The sequence below is a fragment of the Aedes albopictus genome, chromosome 3 (assembly GCF_035046485.1).
Source record: "Aedes albopictus strain Foshan chromosome 3, AalbF5, whole genome shotgun sequence".
Taxonomy (NCBI): domain Eukaryota; kingdom Metazoa; phylum Arthropoda; class Insecta; order Diptera; family Culicidae; genus Aedes; species Aedes albopictus.
In genome coordinates this window covers 8,332,060-8,356,485 of record NC_085138.1, presented here as the reverse complement: position 1 = coordinate 8,356,485, position 24,426 = coordinate 8,332,060, and the positions used below count along the sequence as shown (strand labels likewise).

The window sequence follows — 24,426 nt, the reverse complement described above, 5'->3', positions numbered from 1 at the left end:
AGCGACATCTTTCTCCTAAATGGCACAGGATCCAATTGTATCAAACGGAATGCTTGAATCACGTCGTTCACGTTTTTGAAATTTCGGATTCGGGCCTGATTACGTAGTGTTTGATCTTCGATTCCCTCAACGAGATATTGCACGAATTCTTCCTCCGGTAAGTTGAGTTTTTGCGCAAAAATTCTTTTTGACTGATAGTATTCTTCAAAATTTTCTCGTCCTGACCAGGTCCTTTTCGCAAGTTGAGTTCTTAATTGGTATACATTGCTGACATCGAAAATGGCTTGTAATTCTTGACATAAATCTTGATAACTTTTGAGCATGAAATCCGCTTTTGAAAATAGCCAGGTTTGTGCCTTTTGTTTCAATTGCTTGATTAAAACCAATTTCATGGTGAATTCATTCACTTGTAAAACTTGTTTCGTATTGTTCAATATCTTCAAAAAATGGTTTACATCTTCATGATAATTACCAGAAAACGTTGGAAGTATTGCTGACAGCTCATCTTGATGTAATTTGTTTGAAAATTTTGTGTTTGCAAAAGTGTGGTTTTCATCACCAATTTCACCAATTTCAAAGGGGTTGTTGATTTGAAAAATTTGTTTCTTGAAAAGATGTCCTCGTTACATATTCTGATGATCGGATTCTTGAAGCTTGTTCATGCTGCGCGAGAAATCCATCCCCGAGAACGGCTTCCGCTTGGGCTTGACGTGCTTCTGGATAATGTGCGAACTTTCCATTCCCTGACTTTTGTATGATGAACCGACTTGAAGCTACCTTTTGAATTGCTTGATCTCCAATCCCTAGATTGAATTTCGCTGATCTGGGTGTTCCACGGTCCAGTCCAAATCTCTGATGATCCATTTCGGCGGTAATCCCACTTCTGACGTTGTAGGAGGCAATGATACACAGTTGTTCTCTTTTCAACGGTTTATTGGGTAATAGTCATAAGTCCTTGTCATTAGCTTAAGTCAGTGCCTACGTTGTTTTAGACTTATTCACCAATGCCTACTATAGAATCCAAAAGAACTTCGAAAAACGAAATTCCGGGTTTCAACAACTTTTGAAAAATAAGCCGCAGCCTAATGCACATGTGAGTGCACGAGCTGATTTAAAACAACATTCTATATGTGCGGCATGGATATTTACTAAAAATGTGCAGGACCAACGCATTTTTGAGCGTAGCCGTTTTTGCATGAACCCTTTACCAAAAGTCTGAGAAGAGGGAGAGAAGCTGAGATTTGCATTTTTTTGCGGGACGTTTTTAATGAACCATGACAAAAAAGTTTGTTAAACAAAAGACTTTCATTACTAAGCTTAAAATTAGTTTTTAATTCATGATAAATTTTAAATATGGGAAAAAAAATCTCGATTTTATCACCGACTTTGTTTTTCACTAGAGATAGGGTTGGTTTGATAAAAACGGGTCATTACATACTGTACCTTCAGTAGAGAAGTTTGAGAAATTTTCAAATAAGATGCTCAGTCCACTTGAACATGTACGAACAGCACATTTGTACCTACTAATTTCTCCCGATAGACATATGGGAATGATACACAGTTACAGGCACTATACTACCCGTCATTGTGTTTTATTTTACGTTGATCAGCTCTGGATACCACACCCTAATTTTTTCACACAATAGAAGGAAAATTATAGCATCAGGGTGCTGCTGGTTCTTCTTGCACTATTGTTCTATAAGGCATTCATATTCAATCAATATCGACGTGAACACAAACTAGATTGGTGCTTTATATAGCATTAAAAAAGTGTAAAATATTTCTAAAAATGTCTCGTAATCGTGGTAAGCCATATGACAATTTCCGTATTTTTACCACATTGAACCTTTCAAAACCCTTACAGCATCCACGTCGGTTTCCGCGTGCGTTCCTTCTCCGCAAATAAACATATCGCTCCTAGAAGCGGCAGAAGACATATCCTTCGAGGCATACAAACAGCCCAAAAACTCCAACAATCGCAAGCGCAGCTTTTCGCCCATTGTGAACTTCAGATCGCCGGACATATCGCCGATCGCTATGATCGAGGTGGGCACCACCTTCCGCATCCCGGCCAGCATTAACACTCCGGAGGTGAAACAATCGCGGGCTGCCAAGTGGCAAAAGGACGATACGGTTCGGCGTCCGGGGAAGGGGTAAGTATAGTTTTTCTATAAAAAATATGTGTTACCACATACTCAGTACCGACCATCTTTGAGAACATCAGCATTTTAGGTAGTAATGGCTAGAATGGCTCAAAAAATAATACGTTTTGGATAGGGTAGAAGCATCAGTTATGGCCAGTCTGGTGTTTTGGCCATAGTGTGTTATTCAGCCTGTTGCGATACAAATTGGAATATTTTTTTTACGAGTAGAACCCAACATAATATGATGATTACAGCTGTGAAATTCATAGATTTTTAGTAAAAAATGGAAGAAGCAAATAATTTTCCCTAAAAAGTCAGCTCCCATGTATTTATTTTGGCTAGAGTGCTTCTAGTTTGGCCACTTCCATAAGAAATACATGTGATTGGCCAACATAGAAACCAAAGTTAAGAATATGGCCAAAACTGATGCTCTGCTTCTATTTAGGCCAGTATTTTGGCCAGAGCAACTTTTAATGCAAGAAAAAACAAGCATTAGCTTGATTTCTGTATTTTTCCTTAAAAAATAGATTGAAACCTTTCATTTGACGCATTGGTAGTTTTCATAGGGTTATTGACTATTTTTATAAAAATGTTTTTCCTTAGACCGGCCAAAACCGGTACTTGCACCCTATGTGATAGCATACATTGCAGGGATCATTGGAGAAATTTATTGTTGAATTTCGATGCTGAATTTCTGCAAAAGCCTTCTTTTGTGATTATTTTTATTGATTTTTTTTGGTGATTGTATTCCGATTTTGTGTTTGTTTATTCAAACAAACTATTTTAAGGATTTGTTCAGAAAAGCCCTTCTGTTGTTGTTGTGCAACATGTCATGATCCGAATCATTCTCCTATATACCTTTTAGAACGTACAATAACAAGACCATCCCCGGTCCGGAGAAGCGCAAAGTGCCGTACATGATCGGAACGCCCCTGGCCAAGCGTGAACTAGAGCACCGCATCTCGGTTGGCAACATTCTGCGCGATCTGAACCTGGCCAAGTACATTGGCATTTTCAACGATGAGGAAATCAACTTCGAGGTGTTTCTCACCCTGTCGGAGAAGGACCTGCACGACATCGGTATCGATTGCCAGCGGGACATCGAGCTGATTCTGGGCAAGGTGGCAGAGTACAATGCCGGACTGTGAACGTGTGATTGCTGAGTATGTGTATGTATGTGTGGTAGAAATTTTAAAGATTGACCTTAAGTTTTGTTTTGTGCTAACCTGGTGTTAGCTTTTTAATTATTGTATGTTAACTGATAACAACTAAAAATCCAAAATTACATCATGTGAGTGAATCTACTTGAAAAACAATAAACGTGCCCTAAGACAAAAATATACATGATTGCGTTCTGAGTTGTCACAAATTCCGATTCTGAATCTAAGCTGCGATGTGAAGTCCAATAATTAGTTTTGGAGTGAGGAAGGGGGGGGGGGTTCTTAAAACGACATATTTTTCTACGCTGTTGCGTAATTTCTGTAATTTCCATCAGAATATTTTCAAGGAATGTTATTATTGATTAGTATTGGTACAAGGTAACTAGGTAAAATAATTTTTGCAATTTCTCATCGTAATAGGCTGGTTTACCTCACGCAAATCTGAAAGGAAAACGCCTACTTTCCCACACGAAATTAACAGTGCTGTAATGGTTCATTACAGCACTGATTTGCGTTGCGTAATAAACCATTACAGCACTGTTTTCAATTTTGATCAACTTCTTGATGCTTTCTGGATGCAGTTTTGAAAAATTGTGACAACTGCATAGTATAACCTGCTATGATCAGATTTTCTTAATCATGTCTATGAACATCAGTATGCAGTTTGATGAAAAAGTTTTGTTTGAAACTTCCCTCAAGCGGTAATTTATGAACTTGCAAAAAACGTTGTACGCAACTCGGTGCAGAACTCGATTTTTACAGCACTCGTCGTAATTATCCAACTCGGCAAGCCTCGTTGAATAAATGTACGACTTGTGCTGTAAAAATCTTCATTCTGCACCTTGTTGCGTAAACTACTATTGTTAAACTGAACATTATAAATGGATAAGGCTGCTGTTACAGAACCTAAACAAACACAACAATGATGATCTTCAATTCAAATTCTTCACATTCCCTAAGAATTCCAGAATTTTTCTAGGTGAAATAGAATTTCCTGATAATTCCAGGTTTTGCAGGTAGAATAACTGCATGCATTGTGAAACAGTTCTAGTATATTATGAACATAATACAATATATACAGGGGATAGACAAAATGATCGGAACAGGAAAAATTTTCACTTTTCAAAACATGTTCAACTAGCTGTAACTTTTCAAAAAGTGCATCAAATATTCTCAAGTTTTTACTGTGAACTCATCAACTAGTTGTGTATCAGTTGTCCAATTTTAAAAAAGAGAGGGCCATTCTCCACGAAGTTATAAAGATTCTTGAAAAAGGTAAAATTATCCGAGAGCCAACTTTGAGCTGTTACATCTCCGGATTCAATGAACCGAATGCAATGAAATTTTGACCATTTATGACCTATATCATGAGCTATGAAAAACCTTTGACTTAACTTAGAATGTTCAACATGGAAGAAAATTATAACGATTAGATTATTTTTCTAATAAAACACTAAATTATCCAAAACTTCAACATCGTTTCAAAATTCAAGATGCAAATTATAGTTCATTTAATATCCCTCTAATTGACATATATAAATGTGTTTTGAAGGAAAGTAACAATATAGGCGCCAATAAATTGAAGAAGACAAGCATAACTTTTCAATCCGATGTAACTCGAGAATGTAAACAAATCCGGGTTTACTGCTGCATGCATGATTCATAAAGCAAATTGAAGAATCCACATCACTGTTTGATGATTCATTGCTTAATTTGTTTAACTAAGCATATTATTCAAAACGACGTATCTAACTATTTTGATGTTTACAACTTCACTGATAGATACACCGTTTTGATATATGAGAAAACCAAACGACGTATCTAGCCAAAATCAAAAGTAACAGATACACCAAACTGGCACCATACAAAAGCGACGTATCTGGCATGACGTATCTCTAACCAACCCGGTGTATGTGTATTTTTTATCAAAATTCATTGTAAAAATGATATGGAATGAGTAGGTTTTGTTTCTTGCGTGCTCTATCCCTGGTGATGTTAAGTACGAAAAAACTTATGAGAAGTCTTTTTATAAAATACTATATTAGTGAAATGGTCGTCTTCATTGACCATGAATTTACTCAGATCAGTGAAAAAGTTAGATACGTCGATTTAAAAAATTATGCTTGAAGTAGTAAAATGCATATTAAAAATAGACCAACTTTTCAAAAAATCGTGAAAAAAATAAAATTGCTACAACTTTTTCCCTTAGTAAAATTTTTAACTTAAGTAAAATGTTTTCAGAGTTTATTATATAAGTCATGAATGATCAAAATTTCATTGCAATCGGTTCATTGAATCCGAAGATATAACAGCTCAAAGTTGGCTATCGGATAATTTTACCTTTTTCAAGAATCTTTATAACTTCGTGGAGAATGGCCCGATCTTTTCCAAATTTGGACCACTGATACACAACTAGTTGATGAACTTACAGTAAAATTTTGAGAATATTTGATGCACTTTTCGGAAAGTTACAGCTAGTTGAACATTTTTTAAAAAGTGAAAATTTTGCCTGTCCCGATCATTTTGTCTATCCCCTGTATATACAGGGTGTTAGGTTCCTGGGTGCAAACTTTTTAAAGGGTGATAGAGGACCATAAATGGTAAAAAAAAAGGTCTACGCATATGGTCAAATCTGAATTCCCCATGTTTTTTACCTTTTTTCCCTTAACTGGCTACAACTTTAAAATGGCCAAACTTATCGCAGTTTTTTTACCCTTACTCGAACGATTATCGAATTTTCTATCAAATGGCATTTTTGAGTCGATTGGTTTAGTTAAATAACAAAGTTTTCTAGAGCAAAATAGCTAAAAATATAGAGTGTTTTAATTTGTTTATGTCAATTATCTTTGAAACATGCGTAATGAATTAAAACTCTTTCTTTGGCAAAGTTGTGGCCCCTGTTCCACTCTACAATTCGTTATTTGACGTCAAACTTCTAACTCTTATCGTTTTCTTGCAATTTTGATTTAAATGTGCGCACAGTGCGCAAAAAAGTGCTTACAATGAGGATTGCAAATTTATGATCGGAAATGCGACGTTTAAATCGAAATTGCAAGAAAACGATAAGAGATAGAAGTTTGATGTCAAAGAACGAATTGTAGAGTGAAACAGGGACCACAACTTTGTCAAAGAAAGAATTTTAAATTATTACGCATTTTTCAAAGATAATTGGCAAAAACAAATTAAAACACAGTAATTTTGAGCTATTTACTCTAAAAAACGTTGTTATTTAACTAAACCAATCGGTTCAAAGGTGCCATTTGATAGAAAATTCAAAAATCTTTCGAATAAGGATAAAAAACTGCGATAAATTTGACCATTTTAAAGTTATAGCCAGTAATAAGAGTCAAAAACATGGGGAGTTCAATAACTACGTAACGGTTGAGATTTGACCATATGCGTAGAACAATATTTTTTCACCATTTATGGTCCTCTATCAGCCTTTAAAAAGTTTGCACTCAGGAACCTAACACCCTGTATATATCAATCTCTTGCAATCATGGAAATCGATAAAGGTTGCGGTAAACAGATACCTAATATTCGTACTTACAAATACCTGAAGTGGTACTTCCTATAACTTACTTAGGCGCCATCCACAAATTACGTAACGCTCTAGGGGGAGGGGGGGAGTACGAACAAGCGTTACGGTCCATACAAAAAATTCAGGATTTTCATACAAAAAAGCGTTACGGAGGGGGGAGGGGGGGTCGAAAATTGTAGATTTTAGCGTTACGTAATAAATGGACGCTGCCTTATAGGTCCCCTTCATTGCCCATCTTGTAGATATCTGCTACCCACCCACACACAGATGGGCTGTTTGGCGACATCAATAAATAATGATCACATATTATGTAGCTATATTTATCTTGCACAACGCAAACGATAGATAATTGCGGCTCAAGCGAAACGCTTGCAAGTGAATCGTTCAGATTCCGCTTCCAGTCATTCAGTCAGTCGCATCATTCAACCATTTGGCAATGGACTTTTCCGGTAAGGTTGTGCTCATCACTGGGGCTAGCAGTGGAATCGGTGCGGCCACCGCCAAGCACCTAACCGAGTTGGGGGCTACGGTCGTTTTGACCGGTAGGAATGAAGAAAATCTCAACAAAGTTGGATCGGAATGCGAAGCTGTGGGCAAAGAGAAGCCCTTTCTTCTGGTGGCCGATGTGACGAAACCCGAGGACAACAGTCGAGTGATTGACGAGACGATCAAGAAGTTCGGTAAATTGGACGTTCTTGTGAACAACGCAGGCAAAGGACTGCCGGGAAGCATCGAAAATACCAGTCTGGAGCAGTACGATGATATAATGAACACCAACGTGCGGGGCGTGTATCACCTGACGATGCTGGCGGTGCCCTATCTTATCAAGACCAAAGGCAACATAGTGAATGTATCGAGCGTTGCCGGAACTAGATCATTCCCGAACGTTTTGGCCTACTGCGTTTCCAAGGCAGCCTTGGATCAATTTACAAGATGCGTTGCCCTGGAACTTGCGCCTAAGCAGGTTAGAGTGAACTCAGTTAATCCAGGTATATGTTTTAGTCTACTTTGATTGATCTGGTAAGATCAGCAAATAATTGAAGCATTTTTCAGCGGTCATCGTAACGGATTTCCATAACCGGCTCGGTATGAACCCCGAGGAATATGCTGCATATTTGAAGCATAGCGAGCAGACGCATGCCATGGGTCGAGTGGGCAAAGCGTCGGAAGTCGCTGCGGCCATCGCTTTTCTTGCTGGGGATACCGCTAGTTTTGTTACGGGAACGTGTCTCTGTGTGGATGGTGGAAAAAACGTGATGTGTCCACGATAATTCAACCTTAAAATCTCGTCAGAGAAGAAGTATACAAAGAGTTCAATTTTATTAAACATATGTAAATTAATCAAAGTCAACACAAAACAACAAAATGAAAAATAAATAAATGGATAAACAAGTCGAGAAATTACAAAAGTCTATCTAACCCAACCTGGAGGCAAATAATTGATTCAAATATTGCATTTGGGACATCTGAAATCGATTTAAACATGTTTTGTAAGATGATTCTGTTTAATTCGCAATTTGCGAGTATTAGATTTTGATTTTCTATTTTTTTTTGAACATCCCTACACTCTTATATTTTTCCTGGAAACCTATTTGGATACCAATTTTTTAGAGCGAAAAGATTTTGCTTCATGCTGTAGTGTGCGTTACTGATTGTATGCGGATACCAAAACATACGTACACCACCTCCTCTTATGATAAATAACGAACACTGTTACATAGAGCTTCCACCTTGAACCGCATAGAGCGCCACTTTTCTTGTCGCTTGACGTTTACATAGAAAAAGACAAGAGAGGCCATTCTTTCTATTTTTATTCTTTGCCTTAACCCTTTTACTAGAATGGGGGAAAATCTAAAATATGTTAATTGTTGCGATTTAATACAAAAGAAACAATGACATCTGAAAGGTGACCGAATCATCAATTTTTCAGTGATTTAAAAAAATATAAATATGCTTCAAAGGACACCAAAAACTATTGTTATATATACAGAACAGTCCTAAATATCAGCTAAAAATATAAGTGTTGATCGCACAGGAATGAAAAAATACAAAAATGCTCAAACTATACTCCGTCTAAAGGCGGGGTTAGGTATTAGATGGTTAACGACTGTAAAGTGTTGCAAGCTAACTTTGTCGATGGGGTGACGGTTTTAAGTAAAAGCTCAACGCTCGTTAACAGTGAATCAACATTCAACCATCGCGCGACAATAATGACAATGTCGCAACCTGTATTTGTTGCGACAATCCACCCAATGCGACATAAGTTTGTCCCAACTTGAAAATAATAGGATCTACATCGTGCACCACGAGTTTAGAGATTTTTAAGCCTTCAATTGCGATTTTCGAACGGTAACTTCGAGTCGGTAAACACTGCAACTCTGCTGAAGATCTATCATCAAAAAGTTTCGACTTTGAGTTAGTAATAATTGGTTATTCACGAGTTGAAAAGTACGCAACAAATCCAGCTTCCGTTTTGTCTGCAACAAAAGTTTTCGAGATCATGTCATTATCTGTTACAAGTAGGGATAAAGAGTAATCGTCGCGCCTTCTTTGTTGCTTGTTTTGTGCCTCTTTTGTCTGACAATTCTCTTCACTGCTCGTTAATGATAAAAATGAAAATTACGATCACATCCAAGATAGCTGTCAACATATTTTCTTCTTCAAACAAAGACCTACACTTTCTCCTTTTAGAAATGTGAAATTTGTACATGTTAAGGCGCCATAACACTTTGTCATAATGCCAAATATTTGCCATTGAAGCCCGAAATTCATCCAAGGTTGCCATGATTTACATTGTATTGGTCATATGTTAGCCAAATATTTGTCAGTGTCATGGGACCTTTACAACATGAATTGGCTTCTTTAGCGGTGTTGAGATAATTCCATATTCTGAATTTGCTCGCGAAACTGAACCGAAATCCAAATTTTCATGAATTTTGGTGACCGGGAACCTATTTTAAAATCAATTTGAAGTTTGTATGGGAGCGATTTGTTGAATCACCCCTCGTCGCATTTTGTACAGTAGACGTTCGATAGCTGCAACATGTTTACGTTTCACTTAGCGAACAAAATTCGATAACTGCAACGTCAGCCAGGCGTCAACAACCCATCAATTGACGTTAAATGAACGCAAAATTCATTCGATTGTTCATTTGGGCTAACATGGCGCACCATTTTGACGGATGGCGGTGCGATAACTGCAAAATTGTTGCACTTACCGGACTTGCAGTTAAAAAGCATTGCAGTTAAACCGTTTGCACCGACCGAACGTCTACTGTACTGGGTGGAACTGTCAAACAGTTACCCAGCTGTCAAAAGGTGATTTCAAAAAATCTCTTTGAAATTGATTTTAGGTACCAAAATAAAGTTCTAAAAATCTGAAAAAAATCATGGCGAAAAAGGTGCTCTTTTGTATAAAATCAAAAAACCGATACATTTTTCTTAATCTAAAAACCCAATTTCAGATAAATTACGCACTTAATAAGTGCGAATTGATGAACAATCGTCATTTTACCCACAGTTACAGCAGATGTTTGCTTTTTTAATAAGATAATTGTAATTGTTTTTGTTTTCACCGGCATAGCTCCAAGGTAGATGAAACATATCCACGAACATCTGTCAGATTTTCATCTTAATGTTTCATGGGAGTCTTAGAAGGGTTTCGGAGAGACTCCCACGGACAAAAGGACAAACGTGTTCGAATCCCAGTTCAACAATGCACCAAAATCTCAAATGCACACATGTTAAGATGTGAGCAATTAACAACAGTGTAATTTTTGTTTTATTCTTACTCACTTGTCATAAGCTTAAAATAAGAAGATCCGGTGACCTGGTTTAGGTTTTCATAAGATTTGTGAGCTCAAAAACGCGAGTATGTTCAAAAATCGGCCATTTTGGTGGCCATCTTGGAATTCTAATAAGCTTAACCCTACGTAAGCTCTTTAACCCTCCTTTGATATTAGTGTCATTTTTTACCCAAACCGTACACTACATCAGCAAGCTGCTGCCATACATTAGCAAGCTGCTGCCAACGTGATGCAAAAGAAAGACTAAGGGTTTTCAAGGGTGTTTCAGATGGTTTCAAGTAGTATCAAGGCATTTCAGGTAGTCTCAGGACAATTTTTAGGAGTTTAAGGGGGTTTTAGGAAGGTTTGAAGTGAGTATCTAGAGGTTTCATTTTAAGAGGTGGTTTCTAAAGATTTCCAGCGAGTATCAGGGGGCTTTCAAAAGCATTTCAAAACGTTTTAGGAGGTTTTCAATAGGTGTGCGGTGATTACACGGGGCTTTCAAGGGGGGCCCGTAACGCGGATAGATCACCTCACAGCGTAAGAACTATCACAACAAATTTTCTCGAACCGATGGAAGAAGAAATTAGTTTTTGATGATTTCCGGAGGTTTCAGAAAGCTTTCAAGAAGATTTCAGGGGGTTCAATGCATTTTAAGACGTTTTAGATGATTTTAGCGGGATTTAGGAGGCTTTTAAGGGAGCTGAGAGAGTCTTTTAAGGTATTGAGAGAGATTTCAATGTGTCCATTGAACTCTTCATACATTTTAGAAGGTTTCAAAATGGTTTGAAGAAGAGTTGCAATGCGTTCTAAAACGTTTTAGGTGGCTTCTGAGTAGTTTCCAGAGTTTTTGGTGTCTTCCAAGGCAGCGTTCAAAAATTACGTCCAATATTTTGGGGGAGGGGGGTCTAAGAAAATGTTACAGTACGTGTATTAGGTATAGGAAAATAGCGTGACAGAGGGGGGAGGGGGGGGGGGTGTATAGAAATCCCGAAAAACGATGGACGTAATAAATGAATGTTCCTCAAGCAGTTTTAAGATGTTTCAAGGGGTTTATGACTGTTATTAGGGCATTTCAGCAGCTTCCAAGGTTTTTCGAAGGTTTCGGGAAGCTTTAAAGATGATTTCAGCAATGTTTTTTTTTTCGCAGCTTATAGTAATTGTGATCTACAGTAGACGGCAGCGGAAGCGGAACCGATTAGCACAGCTGGCTTTACTTCCGCTGCCGTTCTAAGCCGAAAGCATCTGCTGCCGCATGTCTGCTGATCACAGCAGTAAACCCAATTCCTCAAGGAAGTCGTAGAGAAATTCATAGGGAAACCCATGAAAAAAACATTGTTGGTATTTATGTGGAAGAACTCATAGAGAAACCTCTACAAAACTTCAGGAGGAAGCACTGATGCAATCCTTGGTAATATGTAAGGTAAATTTTTAGAAGGAATCCCTGACAGAACACTCCAGAGATTCATGAAGAAATTCCGTAAGTAATTTCTGTAGAAACCTCTAGGGAAATTTCTTAAGATATCCCTAAAGATATTCCTGGAATATTCCTAGAACAATCATCGGAGTAATTACCATTGAGATCTTTGAAGAAGTCCCTGTTAGGATTCCAGATTAAATTTTGTGAGAAATCCACGAAGGACTTTCTAAAAGAAATATCCAGGGATATATGTGGAGCGATTCCTGGGTTGAGAATGGCTTGAGAAATTCTTCAATGAATTCCAGGAATTCCGGAATCAATCACAAGAACAAACAAAATCAAGCGATATTCTTGTAGGAATACAACGAGGAAATCCTGGAGGAATTCCAAGAAGGACCTCCGACAAATCCATGGAAGGAACCTTTTTGGTAAAGCTATAGAGTAGTCCTAAAAAAATCCCATGAAGAGTTCCCGGATAAAGTGCTTGAGTAATTTCTGGAGAAATAACTGAAGGCATCCAGTTTTTTTTTTAAAGATACCCAGATGCATCTCCGGTAGAATTTCTGGAAGGATCTCACCAGGAATTCTTAAAGGAATCTTAAGAGAAAATTCTGGAAGAATCTCTAGGAAAATCTCTATATAATTTCTGGATGTATCCACGGAGTAATACTAAGAGAAATTATTCGAAAATCCTACAGAAATTTTTGGATACATCCCTAGAGGGGTTCCTTGAAAATTAGATTTCACAGAATGTTGATGAATTATTTTTGTGTGTTGGTGGTTTTGTGTCTTCTAATTTTCATTTTTTTCCCAGTACGTTCTGTCGTACCAGCATATTGGTATATGCCTGTAAGGGGCAACATAGGCCATGTACCGAATTATGGGCTACTTTAGCAGCCCATTACCATGCAGCATCTGAACGGTGTAAGACCTAGTCATTGAACGCTCCGCTGTGGCGGGTCTAACCATCAACGTCAGCAAGACCAAATTGTTGAATGTCAACACGGACAACCCCTGCAACTTTACAGTAGCTGGGCAATCAGTGGAGACGGCCGAAAACTTCCAATATCTTGGAAGCCGAATGGCATCAGACGGCGGTACCAAGATTGACATAGGAGCACAGCATAAGCAGGCTAGGGATGCTTTTGCGGGTACACGACATAATCAGATTAGTCAACGACAAAATTCGAAATTTCGATTCCAACGTAAACTAAGGTATGCACACAGCAAAATCTAGCCACCGCATTTTGGATAGAAATTTCTCTATTTTCAATGAATCGTGGCAATCTCTGGCGCAAATGAAAGCTTATTGTGTAAGGAATCGAAAAATATTTACTTCGGGATATATTTTGACATTGTGTTTAAAATAGAGTCAAGGGAACAAGAAGTCCTCGAAAAGTTTTTGCACAAACGTGATGAAAATCTGACAATGTACATTAAAGCGACCGTCCCCGCAGACCTAAGTTAGCTTTCAAGTATTCGGTTCTATACATCATTACAACTTGGAAAGGTTGCAGATCAACTTAAGAGCAAGAAAAAATCGAAGTTTGGCAAGAAATACATAGTTTGGTCAACAATATGAATTTGTGGTTTGAAAAACCGAACTTTTAGAAATACATGTACAGCAAATCATCTTTTTCACTACGGGAAATGTCGGGAAAAATGGCTGGCACCCCTTATTCAAAAGCTTAGATATTGTGTATTGATTTGAAATGATTTTTGTCCCCTGTTTTTGGCGGAGAATGCTTACGTTTGTATGCAGAAAACTATGTAGAAATTGTACTGCATTTTTCCAAAAAACGTAAAATCTCATACACTTCAAAACTCAACCCAATTGAAAAATATTGAGTAACCGTGAATTGGAACTATCAAAAAATGTCAAGAACGACAGCTTTCATCGAAAAATAAGATTGATTTTGACACAAAGGTGCTAAAAATTTCTTGGCATGCGGTCGAAGGTACTGTGCAAAACTTTACGGAAGGACTCAAGCTCAAAACTCGAGATGACGGATATAACAAGTCAAATCAGCAATGTCTTGATGTTGATTTAAAGTAAATAAATGCTTTTTTACGATGAATTGCTTTTGGTTTGGGAACAAGTTGGAATGAATTATTACTGCTTGATTTTCTTTGGCCAGATTTTGCTGTGCGCATACCTTATGTGCTGTTGTACGTGGTGCGGATCAGCAGAAGAATTTGACCTGGGCCCAGGTCGAGGCTAAAGCGAGCAGCCGCCCAGGATGGAGATCTTTTACGTTGGCCCTCGGAACATAAGAGTGAATGAGTGAGTTACATTGCAGAGAATTTTCAAGGGGTTTCAAGACGAGTTTCGAAGCGTTTCAGATAAATTCAAAGGATTTTAAAAGGGATTGCAAGTGGTTCCCGGAGATTTCAGGAAGTTTTCAAGAAGATTTCAAGGGGGTTCAATGCGTGTCAGACGATTTTAGTTGGGTTTTCAAAGGGGTTTCAAGGCCTTTGAGGAGTCTTCTGAGGCGACTTTCAGAAGATATTAGGCTGCTTTAACGGAATTTCAAGGCGTTTCGATGTTTGAGGGGGTCTGAGTGGTATTTGTGGATTTAGGGAGCTTCAAAGGGCGTTTCAGGGGATTTCAGGGAGTTTGAAAGTGGTTTCCGGAGGTATCAGTAAGCTGTAAAGTTGGTTCCAGGGATGTTTTTGGAGGGGTTTCGAGGCGTTTCTAGTTATTTTAAGACGTTTTAGTTTTAGACAGGTGTGGAATTTGTGGTCGGTTTGCTAGTAAAGCTTATTTCATAATACGTATAAACTTTTTAAAATTAATGATAAACATAGTGCGGTTTTCGTGTCTTCAGCGATTCAAGATTTGCAATTACTTTTTAATGGAAAACTTTTACTATTTCGCTGTTTGTAGTGAGCGAGAATTACTTTAGTTCGAATTATATTAGGATTTATAGAAATTGTTCAACAACCACCGACTAGAAAATCTTTTTGCAACAGGACTTCAACCAGAACAGTAATAACTTCTTCAGAACGCTCTTGAAGTTTGTAATCAAGTTAAGTATACCTCCTTAATTAGCTAAGTTTCAATTTCAGATAAAGTATTTGAGTAGATTTAGTACGCTTTGCTCAATTTACCAATACATATATATATTTAGGATACAAACAAATAATATTTTGAATTATAAAGCGAGAATATTGTTCAAAAACTTAATACTGAAAATGATATGCGACACGATGTCACCTTTAATATTTACAGCGTGGAAGTTCTAGTATCATAAATCCTACTACTAAACGGACGAAAACTCTATCGTTGGCATTTGAAATTTGTAATAGCTAAATGGGTCAAATACCCGCTAAATGATAGAAAAGATCCATGAGAGTATCCATTTAGTATTGACAACCATTATTAAAGTTAATCAATCGATAATTTTACATAACATGAAAAGTACGACTATGTTGAACATCCTAGCGAACGAGAAATGTTGGTCAACCACAAAAATTAAACGAAGTTCATCAAACTTTCATTCACCAGTACAGTAAAGACAATGCAAAATCAAAATACCCAAACGAATTTCAAATCAAAAGCTTCTAAATCAAACCTTTTTCGAGCCGATTTGCATAAAATTCAGTTATTTTGTCCAACGCGTATTGTCGTCGGTGCTGCTAGATAACATGCATTTCTTACCCATGCGATGCCGCTCGCGAGGTACGTTTCCAACCTTTCTTGTACATATACGTACAAGGCACGTTTCCAGCGTCTATTCCATAAGGTTAGAAAGGTTAAACATGGGGCTCGCGACTTCTTCATTCCATAATTACGAATTCGGAAAACTGAGTGATGGAGGCACGTGAAACCTGATTGAGAAGAATGTTCAAAAATATTAACACTCCGAGTAAACAAAAATCTATGGGAAAAGTCTACCCACATTCTATGGGACATTCAAACCCTACGGAACGGAATGTCCCCGACAAGCGTGTATTGACGCAGGAAGTTCCCTTGCCAGTGTCGCACGTTCCCCGGTCAAAGCTTAATGAAAGTAAAGCGGAGCTAATCAGATGCACGGAATCGTTAATCGAAAGTCGATGCAAGAATCGTAATCGAACCATTCTTGGTCGCACAGGTCAACGCTATAAAACTGCGTCCTCCGTTGGTTCTTCGTTCACAAGCGTACTGGTCGTTGCGCCGCTGAGGTCTTACGGGTTTCTCGTTGAACGGTCTTCGCGCGGATTGTGTGCAAATTGTGTCGTCGATTGGAATAGTATACCTTGGGTGCTTCGGTTTGCAAGTTCAATGTCAATGTCTGACTAGTGGATTGTCGTTCCTCAGCTAGACCGGATACGGACGCAGGACTCAGGCAGGCGCTTACGGGAAAATCTGGCGGAATTTGGAAACGGACGCTTCGTGAGAGGATTTACTTGGTGACGTGGATTGTTAATCGTATTTTGTGTTTTGGGTCGGTGTTAAGCAATTGGTGATTAGTGAAACTATTCGTTAAGTGAAGTGATTTGTGAAGGAACTGATAAACAGTACAAATTATTATAACAATGGGTTCGAGAATTGAAAATCCCGCTATTGAGCACCGTGCCAAGCCTCCGCTACCCGGTGAGGAGATTGTGATTGCCGGTATTTCTGGTCGGTTCCCGAATTCGGACAATGTGCGCGAATACGCCCATAACCTGTACAACAAGATCGACATGGTGGACGAACTGGAAACCCGCTGGCGTCACAGCAACGTGGAAATCCCTCGCCGTATGGGAAAGGTCAACAACTTGGAGAAGTTCGATGCTACGTTCTTCGGTGTGCACTTCAAACAGGTAAGTTAGTGTTCGAAACTCTATGGAAGGTGAATCTGACGGATCTTTTCTGCACCTGACTAGGCTCACACCATGGACCCGCAGTGCCGTATTCTTGTGGAGCATGCGTACGAAGCAGTCATCGATGCTGGTGTGAACCCGAAGAGCCTTCGAGGATCACGTACCGGAGTGTTCATCGGAGCATGCTTTGCCGAGTCGGAAAAGACTTGGTTCTACGAGAAGATTTCTTCAGGTGGTTTTGGTATTACTGGATGTTCCCGTGCTATGATGGCGAACCGTATTTCCTACACCATGGGTCTGAACGGTCCATCTTTTCTGTTGGATACCGCTTGCAGTAGTTCCATGTATGCTCTGGACTGTGCCTTCAATGCCATTCGCAACGGAGAGTGTGACGCGGCCATCGTTGGTGGATCTAACTTGCTGTTACATCCATACGTCACTCTACAATTCGCACGTCTTGGAGTCTTGGCTGCTGATGGATACTGTCGTCCATTCGACAAAGATGCTTCCGGTTACACCCGTTCGGAGGCCATCTGCGTTGTGTTCCTCCAGAAGGCCAAGGATGCTAAGCGAATTTACGCTGATGTTGTCTACTCCAAGACCAATTGCGATGGGTTCAAAGAGGAAGGCATCACCTACCCATCCGGACCGATGCAACGGAAACTGCTTTCTGAGTTCTACCAAGAAATCAATATCGATCCATCAACCGTTGACTACGTAGAAGCTCACAGTACTGGTACGGTTGTCGGTGATCCAGAAGAATGTAACGGATTGGATAAGGTCTTTTGCCAAGGTCGTAAGAAGCCACTACCAGTCGGATCAGTCAAATCCAACATTGGACATTCCGAATCTAGCTCCGGTATTTGCTCTATTATCAAGTCGGTTCTGGCCTTCGAAAACCAGGTTATTCCACCTAACATCAACTTCACCGAAACCAGAGGTGACATTCCATCGCTGGTCGAAGGACGCTTGTCGGTTGTTTCGGAACCTACACCTCTGGATGGTCCACTGATTGCGGTGAACTCCTTCGGTTTCGGTGGCGCCAACGCTCATGCTCTGCTCAAAGGTAACCCGAAGCTGAAGGTCAACGGTGGAATTCCTGAAGACAATCTACCACGCTTGGTCACCTGGTCGGGTAGAACCGAAGAGGCCATCGATGTCATTTTGACTGAACTTAGCAACAAACACCTGGATGCCGAATATGTTTCGCTGTTGCACAGCGTCCAGAGCGAGTCTATTCCTGGAAACGTATTCCGTGGCTACGGAGTCTACGCTAAGAATGGCATGGAGAACGCACTCTGCTTGGGACGTGATTGTCAGCATTATACCGGTATGAAGCGTCCGCTCGTTTGGGTATTCAGCGGTATGGGATCTCAATGGACCGAGATGGGTACTTCTCTATTGGAAATTCCAATCTTCCGCGCTTCGGTCGAGAAATGCCATCGTGTGCTGGAGAAAAGAGGACTGAATTTGATGGAGATCTTGACCTCTAAGGATTGCAAATACGAAAACATTCTTCACTCGTTTGTGGGAATTGCCGCTGTTCAAATCGGTATCGTAGATGTCCTGCGTTCCCTGGATATCGAACCGGACTTCGTTATTGGACATTCAGTCGGTGAGCTGGGTTGCGCGTACGCTGACGGATGTTTCACAGCCGAGCAAATGATCCTGTCTGCATACTCCCGAGGTATGGCAAGTTTGGAGACAAAGACCGTGTTTGGTTCGATGGCAGCTGTTGGAATGGGTTACCGTAAGATCCGAACAATGATTCCACCGGGAATTGAAGTGGCCTGTCACAACGGTCCGGATTCGTGTACCATCTCTGGACCTAAGGAAAATGTGGAAGCCTTTGTTAAGGAGCTGACCGGAAAGGGAATATTTGCCAAGGAAGTTCCTTGCTCGAACATTCCTTATCACAGCAAGTACATTGCTGAAATGGGACCAAGGCTGTTGGCGCGACTGAACGAAGTTATCCCAGAACCGAAGAAACGATCGCCCAAGTGGCTGAGTTCATCTGTGCCAAAGATCCGTTGGGACCAGCCGGAAAGTCAGTACTCCTCGGCTCACTATCATACGAACAATCTGCTGAGCTCGGTATTGTTCGAGGAAACCTCCGCTCTTCTTCCAAACAACGCAATAACCATTGAAGTTGCTCCCCATGGACTGTTGCAAGCCATTTTGAAGAAATCCATGCCCAACGCTATTCATATTGGTTTGACTAAGCGTGGTAATAAGGATAACGTGCAGTACATGTTCAACGCTTTGGGAAAGTAAGTTCTTGCATACAGTCGCTAATGAAACTCATGAGTAACGCCTATTTTTCACTCTCACAGATTGTACGTCAACGGCTTGGACATCCCGGTTTCACGTTTGTACCCGCAAGTGGAATACCCTGTCTCTCGAGGAACACCTCTGATCTCGCACTTGGTTCGTTGGGATCACAGCGAAGATTGGTTCGTAACCAAGTTCGAAATGCAGAAGTCTTCGAAGAGTGGAGAACGTCGCGTCAAGATCAAACTGAGCGATCAGGACTTCAGCTACATCGCCGGGCACGTCATCGACGGTCGTGTGCTGTTCCCTGCAACGGCGTACCTGCATCTGGCATGGGAAACTCTTGCTATGGTAAAAGGTCCAATGTATTTCGACTTGGAGGTGGAATTCGAGGATGTTAAGTTCCTGCGTGCTACGTCGATTGCCAAGGACCAGGAAATCGAGTTCACCGTGATGCTTCAACCGGGTACCGGCCGCTTTGAAGTAAGTTTCATATCTGCGTATTCTTGTCGTTAAATAACATTACGCTATTCCCACCAGATCACCGAAGGATCGGCAGCAGTCGTTACAGGCTACGTCAAACACGTTGAGAACATTCAACTGTCGGAAATTCCAGACCCACCGGAAAGCGACTTCCCAATGTTAACCGCTCGTGACTTCTACAAGGAGCTTCGTCTGCGTGGTTACCATTACAATGGAGCTTTCCGTGCAGTACAGGAAGCACGAGCTGATGCACGTTGTGGAAAGGTCAGCTGGGATCTGAACTGGGTATCGTTCCTTGACTGCTTACTACAGTGCTGTATCGTTGGCAAGGATACGCGCTCTCTGATGATCCCGACAGGAATTGAACGTTTGCGCATTGATCCCAAGATGCATCTGGCCATTGCCAATACCATGGAAGAAGGCGAACAGGTGTTCGACTTCAAATTCTCCGACGTGTTGAATACGATTCGTTGCGGTGGAATCGAAGTCATCGGGCTGCAGGCTAGCACCGTTGGACGCAGGAAGCCACCAGGTTATCCAGTTTTGGAATCATACCAGTTTATCTCGCACCTTCCAGCACCGAAGATGAGCAAGGCCGATGCCGTGCGAGTATGCGTTCAACTCGCCTTAGAAAACATCCCGGTTCCGAAGGTGAAGGCCGTTGAGACTGACTTCCATAACGATACTCCTATTACGCCTCTATTCGCTGAAGCTCTTGGAGATCTTCCGTTGGTCACCGCCGATCTGATGTTCCTCTCGCAGCAACAGCTATCCTTGACCGGAGTACATGTTGAAGATGGAAAACTGTCTACCCAATCAAGCTGTCTCTTCTTGATTTCCGTGAACTGCCTTGGACGTCCAGAGCTGATCGAGGAAGCTGCCAACAGCTTACACGATAGTGGTTTCATCCTATCTCGAGAAGCCGCAAACTTGGCATTGGATAGCATCGTTGCTCCTGCTGGATACCAGCTGATTGCCCTGATTCCAGTAGAAGATGAAACCTACGTGCTCTTGCAGCGTATCAAGCGCAAGTACATGGGAAGCCCAACCATTGTTCAGATTCCCAACGACGACAAGTTTGAATGGGTCGCTAAGCTGCGTGATGCAATGAAGCAAGGATCGGTGATTGCTGTTGCTCAAGGAGACAGCATGTCTGGTATCCTCGGTCTTGTAAACTGTATTCGTAAGGAACCTGATGGTGGAATGGTGAGCTGCGTCTTTGTAGATGATCCGAGGGCACCTCCATTCGAGCTCGATAACCCCGTATATAAATCGCATTTGAAACTAGGCCTGGCTTTGAACGTGTACCGAAATGGACGCTGGGGATCTTACCGTCACCTGCAGCTGCTGCAACCCATTGTCACCAAGCCAAGACGTGACCACTGCTATGCGAATGCTCTGACTAAGGGAGATCTGTCATCGATGACCTGGCTTGGTGGACCGTACAACCAGCGAAGACCGACTCGCGAGCTCGTCAAGGTTTGCTACAGTTCTTTGAACTTCCGCGATGTTATGTTTGCATCGGGTAAACTTACGGCTGACTTCGCCAATCTGTCCCGCCTGGAACAACAGTGTGATCTCGGTTTCGAGTATTCTGGAGTCACCGAAAGTGGCAAGCGATTGATGGGTATGCTTACAACCGGCGCAATGGCAACTCACGTCGAGAATGATGAATCGTTGACATGGATTGTTCCTGAACACTGGACTCTGGAAGAGGCTGCCACAGTTCCTGTTGTCTACGGTACCGTGTACACTGCTTTGTTCCTCAACGCAAACATCCAGAAGGGACAATCCATCCTCATCCACGCTGGTAGTGGAGGTGTTGGTCTAGCAGCTATCAATGTATGTCAAGCATACGGATTGGAAGTTTACACAACTGTGGGAACGCAAGCGAAGCGGGACTTCCTACTCCAAACCTTCCCCAAATTGAAACCTGAGAACATTGGAAACTCTCGTGATACTTCATTCGAGAAAATGATCATGCTTCGCACCAATGGAATGGGCGTTGACTACGTTCTGAACTCGTTGTCTGAAGATAAACTGCAGGCTTCGTTGCGTTGCTTGGGCAAGTACGGAAAATTCCTGGAAATCGGCAAATATGATATGGCCAATGACAGCAAACTGGGTCTGCACCGATTCTTGCGAGCCTTGTCGTTCACGGCTATCTTGGTAGATTTCCTGTTCACGGCCCCTCTAGAGGAAAAGCAGGTCTTGCGTGATCTCGTCGATAAGGATATCAAGGCCGGAATCGTTAAGCCATTGAAGACCAACGTTTTCCCTGCCAGTGAAATTGAGAATGCCTTCCGATATCTGGCCAGCGGCAAGCACGTCGGCAAGGTTTTGCTGAAGATCCGTGAAAATCCAAATGACGTAGAATCGGTACCGATTGCTTATCTGCCTCGAATGTACTGCAATCCGGACCATTCGTACATTATTGCTGGAGGCCTGGGTGGTTTTGGTTTGGAACTTGCTGATTGGCTGGTACTGCGTGGATGTCGTAAACTTGTCCTGAGCTCTAGCCGAGGCATTACCAAGCCATACCAAGCCTACCGTATCAAGTGAGTTTTTTTATTGAGACGTGAGAGTGGTTTACACGAATATGTAACTTTCCTTTTTCTCTCTTTTACAGAATGTGGGAACAATACGGTGTCCAAGTGGTAGTTAACACCGAAGATATTACGACCAAGAAGGGATGCGAATCGTTGATAATGGCTGCCACCAAATTGGGCCCAGTCGGAGGTATCTACAATTTGGCGGTTCAACTGCGCGATGGTATCTTTGAAAATCAGAGTGTCCACAAGTTCATCGAGTGCATGGGTCCTAAGGCGGTAGCAACCAAACACTTGGATGAGCTCAGTCGTAAACTGTGTCCTCATTTGTCGTACTTCGTTGTGTTCTCTAGCGTTTCCTGCGGTCGTGGAAACGCTGGCCAGAGTAACTACGGTATGGCGAACTCCGTCATGGAGCGCATCATTGAACATCGTCATGCGAATGGACTGCCGGCCAAGGCCGTTCAATGGGGAGCCGTTGGAGAAGTTGGTTTGGTTGCGGACATGCAGGAAGACAAGCTGGATATGGAGATTGGTGGCACTCTACAGCAAAGAATCTCCTCCTGTCTTCAGGAGCTGGACCCTCTGCTAACGACTCCAGAGCCAATCGTTGCCAGCATGGTTGTCGCTGAGAAGCGTGTGAGAAGCACCGGAAAGGATAATATTATTGAATCCGTTATGAACATCATGAGCATCCGTGATATCAAGTCGGTATCAATGGATACTACGCTCTCGGAACTTGGAATGGACTCACTGATGGCTGTCGAAATCAAGCAGACGCTTGAACGTGAATATGAATTATTCCTTACGCCACAGGATCTCCGCTCGCTGACTTTCCTGAAGCTTCAAGAACTAACAGAGGCAAAGGCCTGTTCCGACGACAACGTTAAATTGAAGCTGGCCAACGAAAAGACACCAACTGGTGTTGCTATGTTGCTTCGTAACTTGGGCGATGAGTTCAACAGCGAGCATACGATTCTACGTCTACAGTCCGAGAATGACTCTAAGAAATATAATGCCTGTGTTCTTCTAACGCCTGGAATTGAAGGCGTTGCCGGTAATGCCTGGCATAGTATCGCTTCGCAGCTGACCTTGCCTACGTTCATCACTCAGCTGACCAAGACGATCAACATGAGCAGCATACCAGAAATCTGTCAATTCCTGTCCCAAGACGTGATCGAAAATGTGTTCAAGGGAACGGAACACTTCTATCTTGTCGGTTACTCGTTTGGCGCGTTTATTACGCTAGAATTGGCACGATTGCTGGAAGAAACAGGTAAACGAGGAAAAATCCTACTGATTGACGGCGCACCCAAGTTCCTGCACAAGCTGGCCTTAGATCAAATGTCCGACAATTGGACCGATGAAACTGTTCAAATTGTTCTGTTTGCCGGTATCCTCAACACTATCTACCCGGATGAGACGACAGATGTACTGCCGATAATCAGTGATTGTCCGTCGTTCGAGGCACGAATGGACAAACTACTCGAGCTCACCAAGGATCAGAACATCTACTCCGAATCCTACCTGAGAATGATGACGAAAGCATTGTTCAACCGAATCAAGATCACCCTGCTGTACGACGTTAACAAGATCACCCCACTGGAGTCTCCGATCACCCTGGTACGCCCAACGGAAGTATCCGTCGTGGACATCGAAGAAGACTACGGGCTCGCAGAGTACACCAAGGGCACGGTTACTCTTAAGTTCTTGGAGGGTAACCACATCACCATGCTGGAGAACCCGAAGCTGACGCAGATCATTACCGAGTCCGACCCGGTGCTCGAGTCGGATCGCTGCTTCCAAAAGTACCTTCAAAGCAATGTAATTGCCGAGTAAGAACTAGTTGCACGAAGTTCGCATTAACCGAATAGTACGACCACCTCAACTTTGAAATCGACTGTTGTTTGACAACCCAGGCACACCTCTGCTCCAAAAAGAAATGATCACCATGTAACAAGACAATCCTAAGTAACGCTAATAAAAGAAAAGTTAATTTATTATGAGAAATCTTGTTGATTGAATCACAGTTGACCTTTCTTATACTTAGTTTCCTAAAGGTCGATTTTTGCACTCCCGCTTAAGCGTTAAGCCAGGTTTAACTGTATAGGTAAGGCTGGTTTAACGGTTGATTCTAGGTGATGAAATAGACCCTAAACGACTTAATCGTAAGAATATTGTTACATATCCACTGTCATATTTTTATATTTATCTGTTAACTTCCAACCCAACAAATACCCTCATGGATACCTTGAGGAATTACGCAACTCTTCGCACACACA

The 24,426-nt window shown here is 41.4% G+C and overlaps 3 protein-coding genes across 4 annotated transcripts; all 3 read left to right on the top strand.

Annotated features, from left to right (window-relative positions):
* The first annotated feature begins 1,645 nt into the window (after positions 1-1,645).
* Positions 1,646-3,472, top strand: LOC115258092 (uncharacterized). Of its 2 annotated transcripts, none has more exons than XM_062859525.1 (3): positions 1,646-1,802; positions 1,865-2,153; positions 3,010-3,472. In XM_062859525.1, exons 1-3 carry the CDS (start codon positions 1,790-1,792, stop codon positions 3,290-3,292), a joined length of 585 nt encoding a protein of 194 aa, XP_062715509.1. In that variant the 5' UTR covers positions 1,646-1,789; the 3' UTR covers positions 3,293-3,472. The 2 variants fall into 2 exon arrangements, with proteins under 2 accessions (XP_062715509.1, XP_029713968.1); XM_029858108.2 differs by having other exon boundaries at positions 1,646-1,805.
* Positions 3,473-7,177: 3,705 nt separating this feature from the next.
* Positions 7,178-8,254, top strand: LOC109426283 (3-oxoacyl-[acyl-carrier-protein] reductase FabG). Its single transcript, XM_029858093.2, has 2 exons — positions 7,178-7,834; positions 7,899-8,254. Exons 1-2 carry the CDS (start codon positions 7,282-7,284, stop codon positions 8,114-8,116), a joined length of 771 nt encoding a protein of 256 aa, XP_029713953.1. The 5' UTR covers positions 7,178-7,281; the 3' UTR covers positions 8,117-8,254.
* Positions 8,255-16,170: 7,916 nt separating this feature from the next.
* LOC109426323 (fatty acid synthase) lies at positions 16,171-24,154 on the top strand. The gene is made up of 5 exons (XM_019701779.3): positions 16,171-16,841; positions 16,905-19,111; positions 19,175-19,595; positions 19,653-22,153; positions 22,225-24,154. The coding sequence occupies exons 1-5, from the start codon at positions 16,572-16,574 to the stop codon at positions 23,981-23,983; spliced, it is 7,158 nt and encodes a 2,385-aa protein (XP_019557324.3). The 5' UTR covers positions 16,171-16,571; the 3' UTR covers positions 23,984-24,154.
* Positions 24,155-24,426: the final 272 nt, after the last annotated feature.

Excerpts from the sequence above, each read along its gene's own strand:
- LOC115258092 (XM_029858108.2), top strand. Across the intron at positions 2,154-3,009 it reads GTTCGGCGTCCGGGGAAGGG|AACGTACAATAACAAGACCA; the intron begins GTAAGTATAGTT and ends TATACCTTTTAG.
- LOC109426283 (XM_029858093.2), top strand. The coding sequence starts at position 7,282 with ATGGACTTTTCCGGTAAGGTTGTGCTCATCACTGGGGCTAGCAGTGGA. Across the intron at positions 7,835-7,898 it reads AGTGAACTCAGTTAATCCAG|CGGTCATCGTAACGGATTTC; the intron begins GTATATGTTTTA and ends AGCATTTTTCAG.
- LOC109426323 (XM_019701779.3), top strand. The coding sequence starts at position 16,572 with ATGGGTTCGAGAATTGAAAATCCCGCTATTGAGCACCGTGCCAAGCCT. Across the intron at positions 16,842-16,904 it reads TCGGTGTGCACTTCAAACAG|GCTCACACCATGGACCCGCA; the intron begins GTAAGTTAGTGT and ends GCACCTGACTAG. Across the intron at positions 19,112-19,174 it reads ATGTTCAACGCTTTGGGAAA|ATTGTACGTCAACGGCTTGG; the intron begins GTAAGTTCTTGC and ends TCACTCTCACAG.